Genomic DNA, 22,315 nt, shown 5'->3' with positions numbered 1-22,315 from the left:
ACTTCCTCTCCATATGAAAAATCTATGTCTACATTTTTTATGTCCCTCTTTTTTGTTTTAATGTTGTCATATATTACATATTGACATCTGTTTCCCTATTTTCTGTGTTTTAGCTTTGATTTCCCTTTGTGGCTTCCCTGTCTGAGTTGATTACCGGTTGCTCTGTCCTGTGTTCTAGTCTTGGGTTGTTATCTGATGTTACTGATTTTCTAATCAGAGAACTCCCTTTAGTACTTCTTGTAATTTTGGTTTTTTCTTTGCAAATCTCCTAGACTTCTGTTTATCTGGAAATGCCCTAATTTTGCGATCATATTTGAGAGACAGTTTTGCTGGATATATAATTCTTGGCTGGCAGTTTTTTTCTTTCAAGGCTTTATATGTTATCCCATTGCCTTCTTGCCTGCATGGTTTCTGCTGAGTAGTCTGAGCTTATTCTTATTGACTCTCCTTTCTAGAAGACTTTTCGTTTATCCCTAGATGCTCTTAAAATTCTCTCTTTATCTTTGGTTTTGGCAAGTATGATTACAATATGTCTTGGTGACTTTCTTTTGGGATCTACCTTATGTGGGGTTCGACAAGCATCTTGGATAGGTATCTTGTCATCTTTCACGATATCAGGGAAGTTTTCTGCCAACAAATCTTCAACAATTCCCTCTGTATTTTCTGTTATCCCCTCCTGTTCTGGTACTCCAATCACTCGTAGGTTATTCCTCCTGATAGAGTTCCACATAATTCTTAGGGTTTCTTGATTTTTTTTATCCTTGTATCTGATTTTTCCTCCAATAAGTTGGTGTCAAGAGCTTTATCTTCAATCTCACTAATTCTGACTTCTATTGCCTCAATTCTGCTCCTATGACTTTCTATTGAGTTGTGTAATCCTGCAATTTTATTGTTAATCTTCTGGATTTCTGATTGCTGTCTCTCTATGGATTCTTGCAGCCTGTCAAATTTGTCATTATGCACTTCTCTAATCTTTTTAATTTCCTCTATTGTGTGTTCTGCAGTTTGATTAATTTCCTTCCTAATTTCTTGAAGAGTTCTGTGTGTTAATCTTTTGTATTCTGTCTCCAGTAATTCCAAGAAGGTTTCCTCCTCTGGAAAATTTCTAGATTCTTTATTTTGGGAGCTTGCTGAAGCCATCATGGATTCATAAAGCCTCTTTATGTGATTTGATATTGACTGTTGTCTCTGAGCCATCAATAAGTTATTATATTTATTTATTTTATGTTTGCTTACTGTGTCCTAGCTTCTTATTTTGATATGCCCAAATAGGCTGCTCTTATGAGCTAGTTTAATTGCTGGCAGCTTTGAAGCTCTAATGTCCTGTCACCAGGTGGTTAGATCTGTTACTAGGTATGTGAGCTCAGGAGTCCACCCACTCCTCCTGTATGGATTCAGCTCAGATGCCCAGGTAGATAGCCACCAAGTGCGCGGTGTAGGCTGTCTCTTACAGTCCTAGACAGGCATGGGTGATTGGTGTAGGCACAGGCATCTGGCTGCAGCAGGGGGACATACCCTGAGCAAGGCAGGGGGCTGATGGCCACCCTTGAGTGTCCAGGAGGAAGGCATGTCCCTATTCCCTAGAGCGCATAGGTGGGTGGGTTTTGCAACTGGGTTATGAGAACCTAATGCTGTTGGCTGTAAGGACTGGGGGACACTTCTTATTCATGGGCCCCATCACAGGTGGCTAGGTGGCATGGATGGAGCCACCAATCCTCAGGCCCCTGATGTGGGTAGGTGAATACCCTGCTTAATGGGCAGAGCAGTGTCAAATGTCAAGAACCTGCCACTTCACAGATGAAACAGTTGAAGTTAGAGTTCCAGTATATACCCTGTTGTGCTGCAACAATGACTGCCTACGTTGTTGAGATGGGCCCACACAAGTCTATGCAGGGGGAAAGGCACTCAAAGTCTGTCGATCCCTTATGCCTGTGCCTAGGCAAAGGAGCTGTGCCTACCCTGGGTTCCTGGCTTAGGGGAGCTGGCAGTTTATTTTTTCCCATTTGTTAATTTGCTCACTCTCCAAGGCAGGGAGAATGGCTCTAGGTGTGTAATGGATCCTACTTCCGGCCCAGGGGACTCGGCAATTCCTGAAGCCAGTCCGGGACGCAGTGCAGAGCAGGAAGCAGGGAGGTAAATGGGAGAGAGGGTTTTCCGTAAGGGGGGTGTTTTTGATCCATGCGATAAGACATACTCAATTACTTATCTTTCGCTGATGTGGGCTGGTTCTCACTGGTTCTGGGTGACCGTGTAGATTCTCTGGTGCTGGGTCTCTCCCAGTGTGGAAAACATGCCTCCCGAGGACTGCCACTTGCCTGCCTCACCGTTCACCCACAAGCTGCTGAGACCTGAAGGGCTCAGGCTCTCGCTGGGTCAGGTCTGGCGATTCCTGGCTTCTTCTGAATCGTCTCTCCCTCCCTCACCACTCAATCTGGTTCCTCAACTCTGCTTTTGTTGTTCAGGGCTCCCAGACTGCCATATATAATCAAATCACTTGTTTTTTGGGTCTTTGTTGTAAGAGGGTCCACCAGAAGCATCTGGCTACTCTGCCATCTTGGCCCCGCCTCCCAAGAGTGTAAATCTTTACAGAAGCAGATTGCCACATCTCCGTCCCATGGAGCGGCTGGTGGGTTTGAACAGCTGACCTTTTGGTTAACAGTCCAGTACTTAACCACTGCACCACCAGGATTCCTCTTTGAGTTTCTGTTTACGGGAATGGAAAACATCTGAACGTGGATAATGGTTATGGTTGCAGAACCTGGTGAATGTAATTAATGACACTGAATTGTATACTTACAAATTGTTAAAATGTAAAAGTTTTAGTTATAGATATATTTTACCAGAATAAAAAAGTAATCTTAAAAAAAAAAATCTGGAGAAGCAATATGAAAGACAAAACTTACGCATTTAAAGCATCAGAGAGCTGCTAAAGCAATAAGCATTTTAAGACTCAAATTTCAGAGAGAGAAGAAGTGACAAATGACCAGATCATCTGTATCTGCTTTTCCCTGGGGGCATCTGCCCATTTGGGCACTAGCAAGAAGCTTTGACCAGGCAGAGAGACAATGACAGAAGTAGAGAAAGCAGAGTAGACCTTGTGGCCACATGGGGCTGGAGAGATTAAACAAGAGGCAGGAGAGACTTCAACACATGTCTAGTTCCTTTCTCAAAACATTTGCTGAAAGTTGGAAGTTGAGTGGGTCAGAAGAGTTAAGATGTGAGCCAAAACCTCTGACACACAGAATATATTTTCATGGAGGATTCCCAGGGTGCCACAAACAGTTAACCTCTTGGCTACTAACCAAAAGGTTGGTGGTTCTAACCCACCCAGAGGCACTTTGAAGAAAGGTCTGGAGATCTGTTTCTGAAAGGTCACTGTCATGAAAACCCTATGGAGGGCAGTTTTACTCTGAAACACATGAGGTTGCCATGAGTCAGAATCGACCTGATGGCAATTAGTTTTGGTTTCAGTGCTGAGGTGGTAGGCCTGCCTTGTGGAGAGACCTACAGAACACACCACACCCTCCGTTGAAAGCCCAAGAGGAAGTGAAATAATGATATACAGCCACTTATCCCTGGGAGCATTTGCCAACCCTGAGCATAGCCAGACACTAAGATTCCAACTTACTTGGACAGAGGGCTGCTGCTGGGGGACAGGGAAACCAACAGAGATTTTAGCAATCATGTGGTGCTGAAGTGACAAAATCAGAGATTCAAAGGCACTCAAACACTGGACCAAGGGTCTCCTTCAAGACATTTGCCTAATTCTGAAACTATATGTGGCTAGATGCTGAAAATATTTGAAAAGCACAACAGAATTTTTCATAGTTTCTTGGTGCTAAGGTGATAAAGACCCACAAGATGGGGGGTACCAGTGCACATCCAGGCTCTCAGTTCAAAGTCCTGAAGTGATATGCCCTAGGAACCAAGGTAGACTGAGTCCTGTTGAAACCACAAGACAATTTTGAGTCAGTTCAGTCACTGATTGGATTAAGTTGACCAGTTCTTCTGCCTTACCCCCACTCCCCCAATACTTAGCAGAGAAAACTGTGAAGCAACTCTGGTGAATATAACACCATCTGGAGCCCAGGTGGCACAGTGGTTAAGAGCTCGGCTGCTAACCAAAAGGTCGGCAGTTCGAATCCACCAGCTACTCCTTGGAAACTCCATGGGGCAGTTCTACTCTGTCCTGTAGGGTCACGATGAGTCCAAATTGACTTGACAGAAACGGTTTTTTTTCTTTTTCAGAGCCTCTACAGTGTTTTATTTTATATATATATACAATGTCTCACATGACATAAAATATTATTAGGCATGCCAAGACCATATAACTGAAAAACAAAGGGAAAAAATAAACAATATAAAAAGACGTACAGGTGATATACAATGATCACTGCTGAAGGATATTAGAAATCCAATTTGTTATACTGAAAATTGGTCAACAACGGAAAAGAATCATGTATTTGGCCTGTGTTTTCTGTTTGAAATCTACCTCAGAGAAACCAAAGAGCTGATGAGGGAAAGTTCACTGTGGTTCACAAATGTAGAAAGAATGATAGAATTATAATATCACCATTTTGTAATCTCCTGATAAAATAATTGATCTAGGTAATGATAATCAACAAGGACTGCTAAAATCATTAGATGAAAGGCTAATGGAAGTTTTATAGTGGAGGCATCAGTCTACTAAAAGCTGAACCACTGATCAATCTTAATGTGTTAAGAGACATTCCAATTTATGTGCCTCCTGATATGGTGTAATAGTAACTAAACACCACCACCTACAAACAATTCTTACCATACAATCAATCTTGAATCCGATCAAACCTTCAGCTCTAAGTATCAGTTCATAGGATGTACAGGTGACAGAGGAACATGTTAAGTGACACCACAGGGACTCAATCAGCAAAATCCATAATCTAGGAAACAATCAATGCTTCTTCAACAAATCAATAGCAAGAAAAAAGGAGAAGGGAACTCTATAGATGAAAAAAAGGCTTAAGCGACACAACAACAAAATGCAATGTGCAGGCCTTGTTTGTCTCCTGATTTGGAAAAAATCAAATGTAAAATAAAAATACATGAAGCAATCAGGAATTAAAATAATAACTAGTTATGAACATCAAGTAGCTAAAGCAAAAGAAAGAAATGATGAAGTGAAAGAGCTGAACAGAAGATTATAAAGGGCTGCTTGAGAAGACAAAGTAAGTATTATAAGGATATATGCAGAGACCTGGAGGTAGAAAACCAAAAGGGAAGAACACACTTGACATTTGGCAGGCTGAAAGAAGTGAAGAAAAAATTCAAGCCTCGAGTTACAATAGTGAAGGATTCTGTGGGGAAAATATTGAATGACGCAGGAAGCATCAAAAGAAGATAGAAGGAATACACAAAGTCACTATACCCAAAAGAATTGGTTGATGTTCAACCATTTCAGGAAGTAGCATATGATCAGGAACAATGGTAATGAAGGAAGAAGTCCAAGCTGCAATGAAAGCATTGGCGATAAATAAGGCTCCAGGAATTGACTGAATACCAATTCAGATGTTTTAACAAACAGATGCAGCACTGGAAGTGTTCACTCATCTATGCCAAGAAATTTGGAAGACAGACACCTGACCAACTGACTGGAGGAGATCCATATTTATGCTTATTCCCAAGAAAGATGATCCAACCAAATGCAGAAATTATCGAACTATATCATTAATATCACATGCCGGTAAGATTTTGCCAAAGATCATTCAAAAGCAGGTGCAGCAGTATATCAACAGGAGACTGCCAGAAAGTCAAGCCAGATTCAGAAGAGAATGTGGAATGAGGAATATCATTGCTGATGTCACATGGGTCCTGGCTGAAAGCAGAGAATACCAGAAAGATGTTTACCTGTGTTTTATTGACTATGCAAAGGCATTCGACTGTGTGAATCATAACAAATTATGGATAACATTTCAAAAAATGGGAATTCTAGAACACCTCATTGTGCTCATGAGGAACCTGTACATGGATCAAGAGGCAGTCCTTTGAACAGAGCAAGGGGATACTGCCTAGTTTAAAGTCAGGAAAGGTGTGTGTCAGGGTTATAGCCCTTCACCATACTTATTCAATCTGTATGCTGAGCAAATAATCCGAGAAGTTGGACTATATGAAGAAGAATGGGACATCAGGATTGGAGAAAAACTCATTAACAACCTGCATTATGCAGATAACACAACCATGCTAGCTGAAAGTGAAGAGGACTTGAAGCACTTACTGAAGAAGATCAAAGACACAGTCTTCAGTATGCATTACACCTCAACATAAAGGAAACAAAAATCCTCACAACTGGACCAATAAGCAACATCATGATAAATGGAGAAAAGATTGAAGGTGTCAAGGATTTCATTTTATTTGGATCCACAATCAACAACCATGGAAGTAGCAGTCATGAAATCAGATGATGCATTGCATTGGCCAAATCTGCTGCAAAAGACCTCTTTCAAGTGTTGAAAAGCAAAGATGTCATCTTAAAGACTAAAGTGTGCCTGACCCAAGCCATGGTGTTTTCAATCCCTCATATGCATGCGAAAGCTGGACAATGAATAAGAAAGACTGAAGAAGAACTGACGTCTTTGAATTGTGGTGTTGGCGAAGAATATTGAATATACCATGAACTGCTGAAAGAATGAACAAATCTGTCTTGGAAGAAGTACAGCCAGAATGCTCCTTAGAAGCAAGGATAGTGAGACTACATTTCACATACTTCAGACATGTTATCAGGAGGGATCAGTCCCTGGAGAAGGACGTCATGCTTGGTAAAGTAGAGGGTCAGCGAAAAAGAGGAAGATCCTTAACGAGATGGATTGACACAGTGGCTGCAACAATGGCTCAAGCATAGCAACAATTGTAAGGATGGTTCAGGACTGGGCAGTGTTTCGTTCTGTTTTACATGAGGTCACTATGAGTGAGAACTGACTTGATGGCACCTAACAACAACAATAACAATAAGAGATTACTGTTAATATTTTTTAGATGTGATAATGATATTACTTTTTTCTTTCATTTAAAAAAAAAGAGTACCTGTGTTTTATAGATATATGTTGTTGTTGTGAAAGAATGACATAATGTTTTATAGATTTACTTCAAAAATAAACCAGTGGGTTTAGAGAGTATAGATGAAACAAGATTTATATACACACACACACATATATATATATATATATTATTTTTGAACCTGAATAATGGGGACATGGGGGTTCATTATAGCATTTTCTTCATGTCTATATATTTTTGAAAATTTTATAATAAAAAGTTAATTTAAAAAAAATCTGAAAAATCAAGCATTGGAAAGAATAATATGGACTCTTACATATGGGTGTAAATTATGCAAGTCTTTGCAGAGCAATTAGGTAATATATAAGAAAGATCAAGTGTGCAGACACAACAATCTACCAATTCTATTTCTAGGTGCATACCGTAGAAAAACTCTACCAGGTATGTGTAAGGAGACATACCCAATTATGTTTATTGCAGCATTGCTTGAAGTAGAAAAAAGTGGGAAACAATGTAAATGGCCATAAATAGGAGAATGGGTTACTTTTTTTTTTAAGTGTGATATTTATTCAATTTGGTTTACATGAATGAACTACAGCTATATTTATCAACATAGTATTGTGCAAAAATGGCAAATTGCTGAATGGAAATGTAGTGTGATGCCAGGTATATAAAATTAATAGTCTGTGAAACAATAGAATGTATTGCTTATTAATACATACGAATATACATGTTGTAGAACTATTAAAATATGCCAAGTGATGAAACACACCAGCTTTTGTCTTAAAAAGAAGGGGAATGATATCAAGAATAATATACAGAGAGTTCAGAAATAACTTTAAAGTTTTCAAAAGAAAGGGAACTCTTAATAAGGCTAGACAATGAATAAGGAAGACCAAAGAAGAATAGACTCTTTTGAATTGTGGGGTTGGTGAAGGATATTGAATATACCATGGATTGCCAAAAGAACAAACAAATCTGTCTTGGAAGAAGTACAACCAGAATGCTCCTTAGAAGCAAGGATGGCGAGACTATGTCTCACATACTTTATCAGGAAGGATCAGTTCCTGGAGAGCAACATCATGCTTGGTAAAGTAGAGGGTCAGCAAAAAAGAGAAAGAACCTCAATGAGATGGACTGGCACAGTGGCTGCAACAATGGGCTCAAGCATAACAAAGATTGTGAGGATGGGTCAGGACCCGGCAGTCGTTCGTTCTATTGTACATAGTGTCTCTATGAGTCGGAACAGACTCGACAGCAGCTAACAACAACAACAATGAGGCTACATGTTGATATTTGACAAATCTGTGGTGGTGATTAAGTTGAATTTCATAAAATTATTCTTTATACTGTTAGAAAGCTTAGCTACTCTTAGCTTAGATACTGGAATAACTAAGAATTTAAAAATAGAGCAATATTTTACACCTATAGGGAAGACAGCTACCTGGCCAACCAACTGGAAGAGATCCATATTTGTGCCCATTCCAAAGAAAGGTGTTCCAAGAGAATGTGGAAACTGTCAAACAGTATCATTAATATCACACACAAGTAAAATTTTGCCGAAGATAATTCAAAAGCAGTTGCAGCAGCTCCGCAACAGGAATCTGCCAGAAATTCAAGCCAGTTCAGAAGAGGACATGGAACAAGGGATATCATTGCTGATGTCAGATGGATCTTGGGTGAAAGCAGAGAAAACTGTTTACCTGTGTTTCATTGACTATGCAAAGGCATTGGACTGTGTGGATCATAACAAATAATGGATAACATTGCAAAGAATGGGAATTCCAGAATACTTAATTTTGCTCATGTGGACCTTGTACATAGAACAAGAGGCAGTCATTTGAACAGAACAAGGGGATACTGCATGATTGAAAACCAGGAATGGTGTGGGTCAGGGTTATATATCTTTTCACCATACTTACTCAATCTGTATGCTGAGCAAATAATCCGAGAAGTTGGACTATATGAAGAAGAATGGGGCATCAGGATTGGAGAAAGACTCACTAACAACCTGCAATATGCAGATGACACAACCTTGCTTGCTGAAAGTGAAGAGGACTTGAAGCACTTACTGATGAAGGTCAAAGACTACAGCCTTCAGTATGGATTACATCTCAACATAAAGAAAACAAAAATCCTCACAACAGGACCAATAAGCAACATCATGATAAATGGAGAAAAGATTGAAGTTGTCAAGGATTTCATTTTAGTTGGATTCACAATCAACACCCATGCAAGCAGCAGTCAAGAAATCAGATGACGCATTGCATTGGCCAAATCTGCTGCAAAAGACCTCTTTCAAGTGTTGAAAAGCAACGATGTCACCTTGAAGACTAAGGTGCACCTGACCCAAGCCATGGTGTTTTCAATCGCCCCATATGCATGGGAAAGCTGGGCAATGAATAAGGAAGACCGAAGAAGAATAGATGCCTTTGAATTGTGGTGTTGGCAAAGAATATTGAATACACCATGGACTGCCAAAAGAACGAACAAATCTATCTTGGAAGAAGTACAGCCAGAATGCTCCTTAGAAGCAAGGATGGGGAGACTTCATCTCACATAATTTGGACATGTTATCAGGAGGGATCAGTCCCTAGAGAAGGACATCATGCTTGGTAAAGTAGAGGGGCAGCTAAAAAGAGGAAGAACATCAGGAAGATGGACTGACACAGTGGCCACAACAATGGGCTCAAGCATAACAACAATTGTGAGGATGGTGCAGGACCAGGCAGTGTTTCGTTCTGTTGTATCTAATGTTGCTATGAGTTGGAACCAGCTCAACAGCATCTAACAACAACACCAACATGGAATGGCTGCCTTAGTGTTCTTATAAAGAGCCATAAAATACTGTGTTAGATGTGCATGTGTTAAAAGAAGGATTGGAAGAAATTACCATTTCACAGAGGGCCTACACACACAGTCAGAGTTCTTTTCTCCATTCTGATGAACAGGTGCTGAGAAATAAACATTCAAATTCAGATAGTAGAAAAAATGCGTTTGACTCTGGAAAGCAATCAGAGGCACAAATGATCGTACTTGTCTGTAACAAAATAAAACAAAAATACACCATAATCTGGTAAAATGCTCTTAAGTGGTTGCTCTCATTCTTTATGATGACTGTGGACAGCTGCCACAGTATTATGTCCATGGTGAGCTTTATATAGCCTCAAGATTGGCCATATGGAATTGTACAGATGATATTATCTCTGCTAAAAGTAGATTCACCTTCAAACCTACCATGGACGTGCAGCTTCAGACAGACAGCTACCCTTACCGTGTACCCAGCCTTTACCTGCTCCTGACACATCCATTCAGTGTCATTAACATTGCCCACAAAAATAAATCATGGAAGAGAGAGAAAACAGAAATCAGCTTACTTTTCTACTGGAAGTTATTGAAATTCTTGAGTAAGGAAAGTGACTGAAATCCATGAGTAAAGTGAAGTGAATGGTGGATACTGTGAAATAGTCTAATCTAAATACACCCTGAGACCTAAAGCGTCTGGGTCTTTTGTCTGTGCTTTTGATTCCCCATACTTCAAAAGAAAGGTATTAACAGCAGTAAAAAGAGTCCTGGTGCAACAGTGGTTAAACACTCTGCTGCTACCTGAAAGTTTCTGGGTTCGAACTCACCCAACTGCTCCACAGGAGAAATGAAGTGGCAGTCTGTTTCTGTAATGATTACAGTCTTGAAATCCCTATGGCAGTTCTACTGTGTCATATGGGGTCGATCTGAGTTGGAACGGACTTGGCAGCACCTAACAACAATTGCAGTGACGGTTTAAGCTTGGATAGCACTTTTTTATGTGGAAGCATTTTCACAGGTACTATTTCAACAATCCTTAAGGATGAAAAAACTAAATCTGAAAGAGGCAATCCTATAGAATCATACAGTTAGAGAGTGTCAGGTCTCCTGACTCCTTACCCAATGATTGTATTTCTAACACCATACTGAGTAAAACTTGTCTGTGACAACTTCTCAAGGTCATATAAAGAAGAATCCCTGGCATAGAAATTGATGTATAGGTGACCTGTTTTAAATAAAATAACATATTAAAACAAGGGCATGGGGTTAAGTACACCCAAAGAAAGAGAGTCTCTTATACAAAGGAAGAATATTTGGGCAATGGAAATAGAAGGTGAAAGCTATACGCAATCCATGCGCTTGGAATTATGACAAGCAGTGACTCTTTATTTAAAAGCCTTGCACTTTTCAGAGGAAATTGAAGAAGAATCTTTCCAACTAAACTTCTGGGCTTTCTTTAAATCCACAGTTTCTGCCAAAAGATTCAAGCACAGATTTGGGACTTTATTTGACAAGCCCCCATATGCTGCTTTTTCCCTCCAAGCTTTTACTCTGACTTGCCTCATCACTAGTTGGTTGAATACATGATTTTACAATTGCTAAAAATACCCTGAAGTCAAGCTCCTTCTCTCCGTTTTTATACAGCTTATAAAATGGCCACTCTGGCATCAAGTTTTTCAAGGCTCTGCCTGTCCCCACTCCTGTATAAAAAAGCAAGCCTCTCAAGTTGGGTCATTTACGTTTATTTCACTTTCATGCAAAGTGAGAGTCAGAGACTAAAGAAATGGGGCCACAAAAGAGATGCTATAGTTTCTTTTTTTAACTATCTTAGTTAATAGTTAATCAAGGGGGGCTTTGGGGTTGCTTAGAGTTACTGTATGAAGCTTGGTTGTCAACACCGCTGAAAACCCCAAAGGAACCCCAGAACTGTCCAGTAACTCCAGGAGTAGTTCCAAACAGGAGTGGCTCCAAGCCCTCAGTGCAGGCTCTATTTTCACATCGGATATCACTTGCATAATTTACAAATTAAAGGAGAAATGACCAGTTCCAGGATGATGACCACAGAGCACTAAACCCCAAGTGCAGGTCCCTTCTGAGTGGGGGACCACCTGTGTGTCTGCATTGGTCACGGGCTCAGGAGAGGATTCAGGAAGATGCAGTCAGTGTAGCAAGACGAAAGTCAAAACATTATTTTCTACTTCTTTCATAAGGAATGAAGTTTTAAAAAAATATTTTCCAGGTTAAATGGTCTTTCCTTCTAATAACCTCATTTAAATATTCAAATTTCATACCTTTACTCTTCGTTATCTCTTTGCTGATGTTCCATTATTTTAAAGATCTTTGTGGGTATACTGAATGTCAGGGACATATTACTTTGGCAAGTTTAATAGAAGACATTGTCCCTTTGTCTTATTTTCTTAAATAAATGGATTATTGCAGTAGAAATGAACTCACCCCAAGGTGTCTCAAGTTCTTATTTCTGGATAAGGATTTCAAATTGTTCTGAGTAGATAATGCACTTTTAACTGGTTAATTGAATAACTCAAACTTGGTGGAATTACACGGAGCCCTGGTGGCATAGTGGTTAAGAGCTCAGCTACTAACCAAAAGGTTGACAGTTTGAATCTACCAGCTGCTCCCTGGAAACCCTGTGGGCAGTTCTACTCTGTCCTATAGGGTTGCTATGAGTGAGAATCAACTTGACGGCAACAAGTTTGGTGGAAGTACACGTATTGCTTGATTTTCATTTTTCTCTGTCACCTTTAAATGTCCTATGGCAAATCTTTCCCACTTTTATACATTTAGAACAGATCCCTTGTTTTCAGGTATTAAAAGACTAGTCCAGTGTAGTCTTGTTTCAAGTTTCAAACTGAGATCTCTCCTGCCTAGCATCTGCCAGGCCTCAGCCTAAAAAACTTGGAATGCGAAGAGGCAGGGTCTACTTCTGCTACATCTCTTCCCCTCCCTCTTCTGGTTTCCATTCCTCTGCCTACTTTGGTGGGAAAAATGAAGAAGAGATGGAAAAGGTCTTTGACTTCATGGAAGTGTTGTGGTTCCCTTCTGGTTAATACTGGATAGTTATCACCAGAATTTGTGGTATGTAGCCAATGCTGACTCATAGAGAACATTTTATAAGTTTTTAGGGAGCCTTGTAGGGAATTACTTCACTACAGAGTTCCTTAACATGAGAGATTCCCTCCAACTCAACCAACCTCATCCCTACCACCCCCAGCATCTGCTAATGGTTCATTTTAGCAGCTTGTTCCTGGAATTCTTTCCTATGGCAGGCAACCTTCTTACATGGATTGTCAACAAGGTGGCTCTAGCCCACCACTTTCTGAAGAACTACTTGATTCATACGAAACCCACTTATCCTTATGCCAACAAATGATGGAAGGGCCAAAGGGCCATGGCTGCCTTATTAGCCTTGTCCTGCTAGCCAGCATTCTTCTCTCCTTGTCAAAATGACACAGAGGGAAAATCACCCTATGTGCTGTACAAGCAGACATCCAACCTGGGAATAAGATGTTGTTTGTCCCTTGTGGGAGGTTCTCCAATCTCTACAGGCTAGTCTCTTGGTGCTGTCTCTCTCCCATCATTAGACACATTTTATCTATGAAATCCAAGAGATAAATGTGACTTTATGTGAAGTGACAGCATTGTTTTTATGGTGACATTATATGAAGGAAAATTAACAGTGTAACTAAACGTTGCAGTATTATGATATAAATTGATGAACTTCGTCTATGAGGGGTGGTGGGGGAAAAGATTCAACCTACACTAGTGTGAGGGGAGGTTGACTCCACAGCCACTAGAGTGAAGAGGTAAATGAGAAGTAGAGGAGAAGAGACATTCTGGGCCAGACACACACAGCAGAAAAAGCATCTGCCATTTGGAGAGAGATGGTCCCCCAAGGCAACGGAAATACTGCACCCCACTGATACGGCCTTCATAAACGGCCAGGCAGTGGAGGCAAAACAGAGATGGAGACATCATGGAGACAACCTCAGGAGCCAAGCCCAGCCCCACCCCAGGACCAGGCACCACCTGAGCGGTGTAATCGCCATATCTGCACACATGTATAACCACTCACTCACTGGGTGTCTTTTTCTTTTTAATCCCCAGGAAGAGGCAGCCAGAATTCCCGCCCACCAGCCAATGTCCGTCGGCACATGTGCGCCTTTGAAAACCCCCACACTGCAGTGAATGTGTAAGAGAAGCTGCATGGAAAAAAAAAATAGTGGTTTGCCTCTTGCTTTCTCTCTCCTGGGTTTTTCCACTTTCTAACATGGAAACAGATGTGGTGCATGCCATCAAGGATGAGGAACTCATTACCGTGCCGTAGTTTGCACGACCGCCTTAATTTGACTGTCCATCGTTCTTAAAAGGACACTGTCAAGTCGTTAGTTTTAGTCCTTTTTGCTTTTTATGTTTCGATGCAATACATTTTCCGATTCTGGAGATTCACTTTTGTTTGTGACTCCCACTCACAAGCCTGAAAGTGAATTTTCCCCCTTCACAAATTTGTCAGCTTCTCCTTGGCAAACAGAGCTTTCTTTTCTTTCCTTTTTTTCTTTTGCCTTTTTGCTGTTGCACAAACGTTCGCAATGATCCTGTCTGCATTTAAGTAAAAGCCATAACATGAACTTCTGGAAGAGTTCTGTCATATCAGTTTGTGGAAGTAGGCGCCAGCGTGAGCCTCTGCTGGGTGCCTTCCACACCCTGGGGAATACACAAAACAAAAGTTTTGTGAGTCCCACTAAAAGTGAGTTATATTTTGTTTTTTGTTTTTCCAAAAGAAAAGTCGTCATTTCCCTGCATTTTAAGTGATTTTATCAGATTTCCCCCATCTGATAAAAACAGTGCATGTCTGGTCCTATTTTTGACCTGCAGATCTTGACAGTGTCTCTTTAAGTCAACAAAAGAACATAGACAATGTTCGATTCATTGTGCACGGAGTCTGTGGTCATTTTCAGCTGTTCCTTTACAGCCCTTCAAACTCCTGGGAGAGTCAAAGGTACACATTCCTGCAGCAGGAGGGAGCCCACTGATGAGGTGTCTGTGGCTGAATAGCTCTTCAGATGAAAAGAGCCCAATTGGTTCAAATGTTTGCTCCTGAACCTGGCCGTGGAGGCTGGTGAATGGGGCCAGAACCTCTCTTCTCTTTTTGCTCAGTGGAGTGCATTGGGAAGGCTGTGTTCTTCCTTCCCAATATGCCCTAAAGAAGCTCAAATAGAAAGAATGTGGTCTTGACCAAATCATACTGACTCTTAGAGGGAAAAAGTGTGATTGTCCTGCCAATCTGTTTCAGGTGGAGGCTGGGAAGCCTCTGCACATCTAAATTGCAGCCACTATAGTATGGCGGGGTGCAAGCTCTGTCGTTCATCCACGTCAAAAGGCATTGAGCCTTGCTTGCACCGGGGGTGAGCCTGACCAAGGACACAGCAAGGAGATCCTAATTGTGACAGCTGCTGGCTGCCTGTCAAAAAGGAATTGGTAGGGGTGGGTAGACATGCTGGTTCTCTCGTGACAGCAGGGCCAGAGAGGAGAGTCGACTAACATTTCATGACTTTAAGGTGAGTGCCTAAAAGCAAAAGAAATGGCTGAAAGTGGGTATGTTCTTGGTGGGTGACAACCATACATGGCTGCATTTTAAAATAATGCAACAATCAGCAACACTTACAGGTTGGTTGTTAAGAACGTTCAATACAGAATTGACTCAGGGTTTCCTTCTTGAAACTATTGTGCACAGGGGTCAGAAAGACTGGTAGCTTTAAAGCCATGCCTCACAGATTTTTAGTTTTGGTTGTTTCTGCAAAATTAAAAAAAAAAAAAGATATGCTTTTTCTGTGACCTTCAGTTCCAACAGTTTTTGTAAACAAGTAAGCCAAAGGGAACTAGTGATGGAAATAAAGCTGCCCACTGGACCATTATGTGCTGCCCGGATTTATCCCACCCCCAAGGAATGATCCCAGCCAAGCAATGCAACTGCTCTATATTTCCAGGGCAAGCTGTGAGGTCTCTAGGGAGAACTGAAGAACACCAAATGACTTGCTATTAAAATTGTAGTTATGGTAGCATGGAGCATGAGAGAAATGATAATACTTCACCTGAATTTCCTTCAAAGGGAACATCATCTTAGGCTCATTTACACTTCCTGGAGGAATTTAATTACACCCAGTATACCTCTGCTCTGGAAACCCTGGTGGTGTACTAGTTAAGAGCTATGGCTGTTAACCAAAAGTTAGGCAGTTCAAATCCACCAGGTGCTCCTTGGAAACCCTATGGGGCAGTTCTACTCTGTCCTATAGGGTCGCTATGAGCCGAAATTGACTCAATGGCAACGGGTTTGGTTTAGGTTTTATACTTTTGCTACAGCAAGGATCTGTTACCAACAAGGTGTTTTAAATAACTTAGGCACCAGAATTTCCCTCATTAGCCAGTAATCAAGATTAGGTGGAACCAAACATCATTTAAAATTTACTTAGAAAATGTTCAGTAACCATCAGAATCCTACTCTTTAGTTTGAAATAGACCTGACAATTTTCTCAATAGAGTAGATCCTATACCCTTACACAGTTTACGGGGCCTTACATACTTCACTGACTTTGAGGAGATAATTTTACTTATGAGTATCTTTTTCTTTAATGGTTCATTAGAGAAAGCCCAGGGCTTAATAAAGGCATACTATTTTTCTTCGTGTTGTCTTTTCTCCTGTATCATACAACTTTAGGATGTAGAATGTGATTGATCTAAAGATTTTAAGAGGTAGACTGTACATTTAGATTTTGTATATAATATTGTAAATTTTAGTAAGAAAATCGATTTTCTTATTAACTTATAATCAGGTTAGAATCAATGGGGAGAAGGAAAAAACTCACAGTGCTAGTTAAGATTTAATATCACTAGACACTAACCAATTTCTCATATAACCAAAAAGCATTTTTCTTAAATAATACATTGAGATTTTCTACCTCCCAAGTAGTGATGAGCCAAAAAGGTGAGAAATTTTGATTATGTTTAGATATGTCCCTGGGTTTGACAATACATACTGAATATGCAGATTTTTCTGGAAAGCTTTCAAGAAGTGGAACTGGAGTCATTGGGGGTCTTTGTATTAAAGAAAGAGGTGGAACTGCCTGTGAAAACAAGAATTTGGCTCAAATAGTTTTAAATAGCTCTATGCCTGAGATTCTCCAAGAACCACTTCTCAACTTCATTCCGGTACCAGCTGCTTGTAGCCCATGGGGTGAGACCATTCAGGCATTCATATCACCAGCATTCCTTTTGTTGTGTCTCTGCTGGAGCAGCACCACCCCTTCCTTGAAAGACCTTCTGTCCCAGCTGCAGCTGCAGGGGCCACAGCAGAACTGCCTGCAGCCCTGTGGCTTTTGATTACATTTTCTTAACATGGTGAACCATAGTCTCCAGGCTGGGGCTTGATGGCATTGCCTATTTCCATTCTCACTTTCAGAGAAAACAAATACTAACCTCCTCAGGTCTCAAGGAGTAAGTCTGCCCTCCTCATGCAAAGATCTTGCCTTGTCTGTGTGCTCTCTGGATGCTATTCCTATGTCTGTTGAAGGAGCTATTAAGCCTAGTGGCAGCGACTTGAACAGAACTTCTGTCTCACAGAAGGGAGACAGGTGTTGTGTAAGCTTCTCCCTCAGGCAGCTTGTGCAGGATGCTTCCCTCCTGATCTCAAACATACGCCCACTGGGATTCCCATTTTAGACCTCTCTGGAGCCCAGAGCTGTGTACTCTGCACACTTAACCAGTTCTTCCTGAAACAAATGAGACGGTTAGGATCACTCTGAATACCAAAGATACACTAATCTGTTTACACCACCCACTCCCAGCTCTTCTCTTTAGTGCTGTAAATATTGGGTTTTCTGTTTTGGGGGGATTATGAGACTTATCTAATGAAAGAACAACTAAAGCAAGATGCTAAACCTGTTGGAGCTGGAACTGAAGCCCCCGGCTTGCTTAGCCCTGCACACTATCACATACATCATCCTATACCTCTCTAGTTCCTTTCAGGCCTAACACTTATTTCAACTAATAACTTTAATATCAGTAGATTGATTTAGCCACTCGAGTCATTTAAGCCAAAAGCTACCGCATTTGAGCTCCAAATATGAGATGTTTTTAGGCCTGAGGTCTCTCTTTCAAAGTTAGAGCAAGAAGGATGGGGTACTTTGTGACAATTCTAAACCATATTGCTTTACCTAAGATTAGGAAACTGAGTAAAATTAAATAATAGAAGGAAGAAGCTGGTGGCTGAAGCACAAGCTATTAAAATAATCTGTAATTAAATGAAAGTTTTATTTCATAGCAATATTGCCTTTTTAGAATGCATTTGTCTTTTTTTCCTGTCCCATACTTTATGCACTTTTACTAATGTCACAGCAATGGAGGCCTTACCTTTTCAAATAGGAGAATTCCCTTTCACACCAGAGTGGCTGTGAAGCCCTCCCTTGAATCTATGAATGTGATTGTAAGTTTATTAGTGGCCATTGAATACGGAACACAAAAAAGCTACTCTGAATTTAGTTACCCTTGTACTTAACAGCATACTTTATCATAACAACATCTACATACACTAAAAATTAGCAGTGCATTATCGACAAAGACAGTATTTACTGAGTCTAAAAACAATGCCTGATGCACCTGTAGATTCATGGACCACTGGGGTTGTCTGTGAACCACGGGTTAGGAATGACTGATGCAGAAGGACCAATGCTGTGCTGCAGTTTCTATGAGATGAAGCATTTCCTTCACTATCTCTGAATTTTAGGAAGCAATTAATTCTGTCCTTGACAAGAAAAAAAAAAAGTTAGTCTATCTTAATCTGATAAATACCCTGGGGCATTAGAACTGTTTCCTAATTACACAGTAATTTATAGCAAATCTCCAGCAAGACTCTGAGCGGTAGAACGGCTGCTAATTTTGACAGCCATGGTGAAAATCTCCCATCACAAGAATAAAAATGGTATTGAATTAAAAAAGAACTAAATTATGAATACATCTGTCTGCAAGATGATTAATAATACCTTTAATATATGGAAGGGCATGATTTTAAAAGAGGCCTACATAGAACCCCTGGATAGTGAGGAAAACAGTCCATGCAGTCCATGTGAGCAAGTGAAGTAAGTGGGGTCACCTTAGGGCTTCCCAGGGATACAAGCATGTCTTTTTTGCTAGTATATGTGAAGACTTAGGCAATGTTTTGTTGAGGTATCTAAGCCTGTTGGTTGAAATAGGCGCAGACTAGCTATCAAGGGAACTGTTGTTTTTCTTTTTTTTAAACACACACACACACAACTAAATGAAGATATAGGTAGCATTGGAGTTTGGTGATTTTCTTAATGAGCGTTGAAAGGTTGCCATCTGGGGAAAGAAAGTTTTTCCATTCCAATTGAAGATGATGCAAATCATTGGGGTTGGATAGTATAGTAAGACAGATTTAAGAACGATAAGTGGCAAATAGGAGTCCCTGGGTGGTACAGTTAACTCGCTCAACTGTTAACCAAAAGGTTAGTGGTTCAAGTCTACCAGAGGTACCTCGGAAGAAAGGCCTGGTGATCTACCTCAAAAAAATCAGCCACTGAAAATCCTATGGAGTACAATCCTACTTTGATGCATATGGGGTCACCATGAGATGGAATCTACTCAATAGCATCTGGGAAAAAGGGGCAAATAATAGGTTTTATGTTTTCTGGAAAAGGCATGCTGTTAGTGCTATCGAATTGGTTCTGACTCATAGCCACCCTACATACAACAGAACGAAACACTGCCCGGTCCTGTGCCATCTTCATGATCTTTGTCATGCTTGAGGCCATCGTTGCAGTCACTGTGTCAATCCACCTCCTTGAGGATCTTCCTCTTTTTGGCTGACCCTCTCCTTTACCAAGCATGATGTCCTTCTCCAGGGACTGGTCCCTCCTGATAGCATGTCCAAAGTATGTGAGACATAGTCTCGCCATCCATGCTTCTAAGGAGCATTCTGTTTGTACTTCTTCCAAGACAGATTTGTTCGTTCTTTTGGCAGTCTATGGTATATTCAATATTCTTCACCAACGCCATAATTCAAATGTATCGATTCTTCTTTGGTCTTCCTTATTCATTGCCCAGCTTTTGCATGCATACGAGGCTATCGGAAACACCATGGTTTGGATCAGGCTCACATTAGTCCTTAAAGTGACATCTTTGCTCTTTAACACATCCTGATTGCATGTTCAATCAATTTCAGACCGTAGAAGTTGGTAAAAATCTTCAATTTCTTCAACTTCGGCCTTAGTAGATGGTGTGTAAATTTGAATAATAGTTGTATTAACTGGTCTTCGTTGTAGGTGTATAGATATTATTCTATCACTGACAGTGTTGCACTTCAGGATAGATCTTGAAATGCTCTTTTTGACAATGAATGCAACACCATTCCTCTTCAATTTGTCATTCCCAGCATAGCAGACCACATGATTATCTGATTCGAAATGGCCAGTTACAGCTCACTAATGCCTAGGATATCAAAAAAGGCATATTGAATGCATAAAAAGAGAAACAGTGGAGTTACAGTAGTGAACGTAGGAATTCGAGAAAATGAAAGTGGGGGACGAGCTTACCTTGAGTTCTAAACTCAGAAGAGGAACTGTAGACTCTGGTCTTGCCTTTGGCTGGTTGGTTGATGGTCTGTTCTTGGTTGGGACCCCACCTACCTTTTCTTTAGTTTGTTCGACTTGGAAGAGTGTCAGCTATCCTAACACGATCAGTAATGGTAAGTCAATAATTTAGCAATTTACAAGCACTTATACAGTCTCAAAAACTATATTTAGCATATATTTTAGAAATACATCGTTAGTTTCAATATAGTAGTTTTAAGATGAGATTTTTCTTGGACAATTAAAAGTACAGCATAGATTATCAGATATATTGAGAAACTATTTTTAACCAAAATAATGAACCAAAATATTAGCTATTATATCTATTTTAGAGACCTTTATATTTAGAATTTTCTATAATTGATATTAGACTTTCTATACTAATTTGTACTTATTTGGCTCACTTCACTTTTCAGGATTTTAAAATATGAAATGTCAAAACATTACCCTAATCATAGATGTGAAACTCACATACAATTTTGGAAGTATTCATTCTTGCATTTTCAAAATGATTAAATAAACCATCCTGTTAACTATTGATCATTTCCTACATTTTTCCAAACGAAAGACTAGAATATAGAATAGTCTATCTCACACTTCCACCTAAGGAAAAAATACTCATTTTATTCTATTCTTTTAAATGTCACAAATGTGATATTAGTGTGCTACTGTCTCTGTTGTTTTCATGGGTGCAGAGAAAAAGCAATCCAACAAAAAAGAAGAAAAAAATACTTCCTGATTTAAGCATCAACACTGTTGTTATTAATAGTATATGGTAAGGTAACACCATCTGCTAAAAGTTATACAGAAAATAAGCTAAAAGTCCAAAAGCAGATCAAAGGGATTACAATATACAGAATAGAATTTGTGCTGTGTGCACACAGTACAGCTCATCTGTTCTTAAGAGAGAAATTCTATTTTGTTAGGTTTTTATTTTTATTTTTTGAGAGTTCTGTGAAGAGGACAGTTAGTAAGGCTGGGGGCTTTTAGTGCCCTAAGATTTTTCTTCAGCAAGGCACAATGAGGAAAAGTCCAGGGAGGGGGTCTTTGTCTCAGTACCCAGTGCTTTGCCTGAACCTTTATTTTGTGCCCATTTGCATCCAATTGTGCCAGAGGCCTAAAGCAGGATATTGGTATTTGTGTTTTGCTGAGCTTTTCCATTCTCTTTTCAAACACACCTAGTCAAATATTTCCAGTGTGAAAATCCCAAACTAGCTGCTGTGAATTGGAGTCTTTATGTAAATGATGATTCATCGTATGCATCGGGAATAATGTTCTAAAATAAAAGAAAATCAAAAAGTATGAAATACTAAAATAGAGCATGAGTCTGGGTTTTTCTGTTGCCTACTTTTTTCTCTTCCTTACAGGTGCCATGTGTATAATCATGCCACTCTTGTAATGGAGAAATTCTTGCATATCAAAATGGGCACCTGAGAAGATATATGTTTGTAACCCCACAGGACAATGAGAGTAGTTTTGTATGTGGGTTTTAAGTTGTTCCAGAAACTAAGAAGAAAGGGGACAGGAGCCATAGTCATTTTGTTACGTATGTGTAAAGTTCATACATACATGAAGATGCCTTTTTGTTTTCTTCATCCCTTTTGAAAGCTTTCAAAGACTTGCACTGAACGGCAATTTTATCATTGCCTTAAAATGTGTGTGTGTAATAACTTTGTGAAATCTTAGCTTTATATTGAAAATAGCTGCTCCTACAATAGATTGCCTTTTCTTCCCAACACTTTTTGGGATCAAAATTTCCTGTCTTGGCTTTGGGGTAGAATCACTGCAGCTTCAGAGGCAAGCTGTGGTTACTGCAGCTTTCA

General features: G+C 40.0%; 1 protein-coding gene across 4 annotated transcripts in view; it reads left to right on the top strand.

The window, feature by feature from the left end:
* The window catches only part of GRM1 (glutamate metabotropic receptor 1), a 508,344-nt gene that overhangs the window by 484,601 nt on the left and 1,428 nt on the right, over window positions 1-22,315 (top strand). For 2 of the 4 annotated variants that reach the window (XM_012554785.2, XM_012554783.1), the window contains one exon: window positions 13,960-14,044. The exons of the other annotated variants lie outside the window; for them this stretch is intronic. In XM_012554785.2, coding sequence (XP_012410239.1) covers window positions 13,960-14,020 — 61 coding nt within the window. In that variant the 3' untranslated portion in view covers window positions 14,021-14,044. The remainder of the gene's footprint in view (window positions 1-13,959; window positions 14,045-22,315) is intronic. 4 annotated transcript variants of the gene reach the window in all.

The sequence above is a fragment of the Trichechus manatus genome, unplaced genomic scaffold, assembly GCF_000243295.1.
Source record: "Trichechus manatus latirostris isolate Lorelei unplaced genomic scaffold, TriManLat1.0 scaffold00002, whole genome shotgun sequence".
NCBI classification, from domain to species: domain Eukaryota; kingdom Metazoa; phylum Chordata; class Mammalia; order Sirenia; family Trichechidae; genus Trichechus; species Trichechus manatus.
The sequence above is the reverse complement of the archived record's forward strand: the minus strand, read 5'-3'. Positions and strand labels throughout refer to the sequence as shown.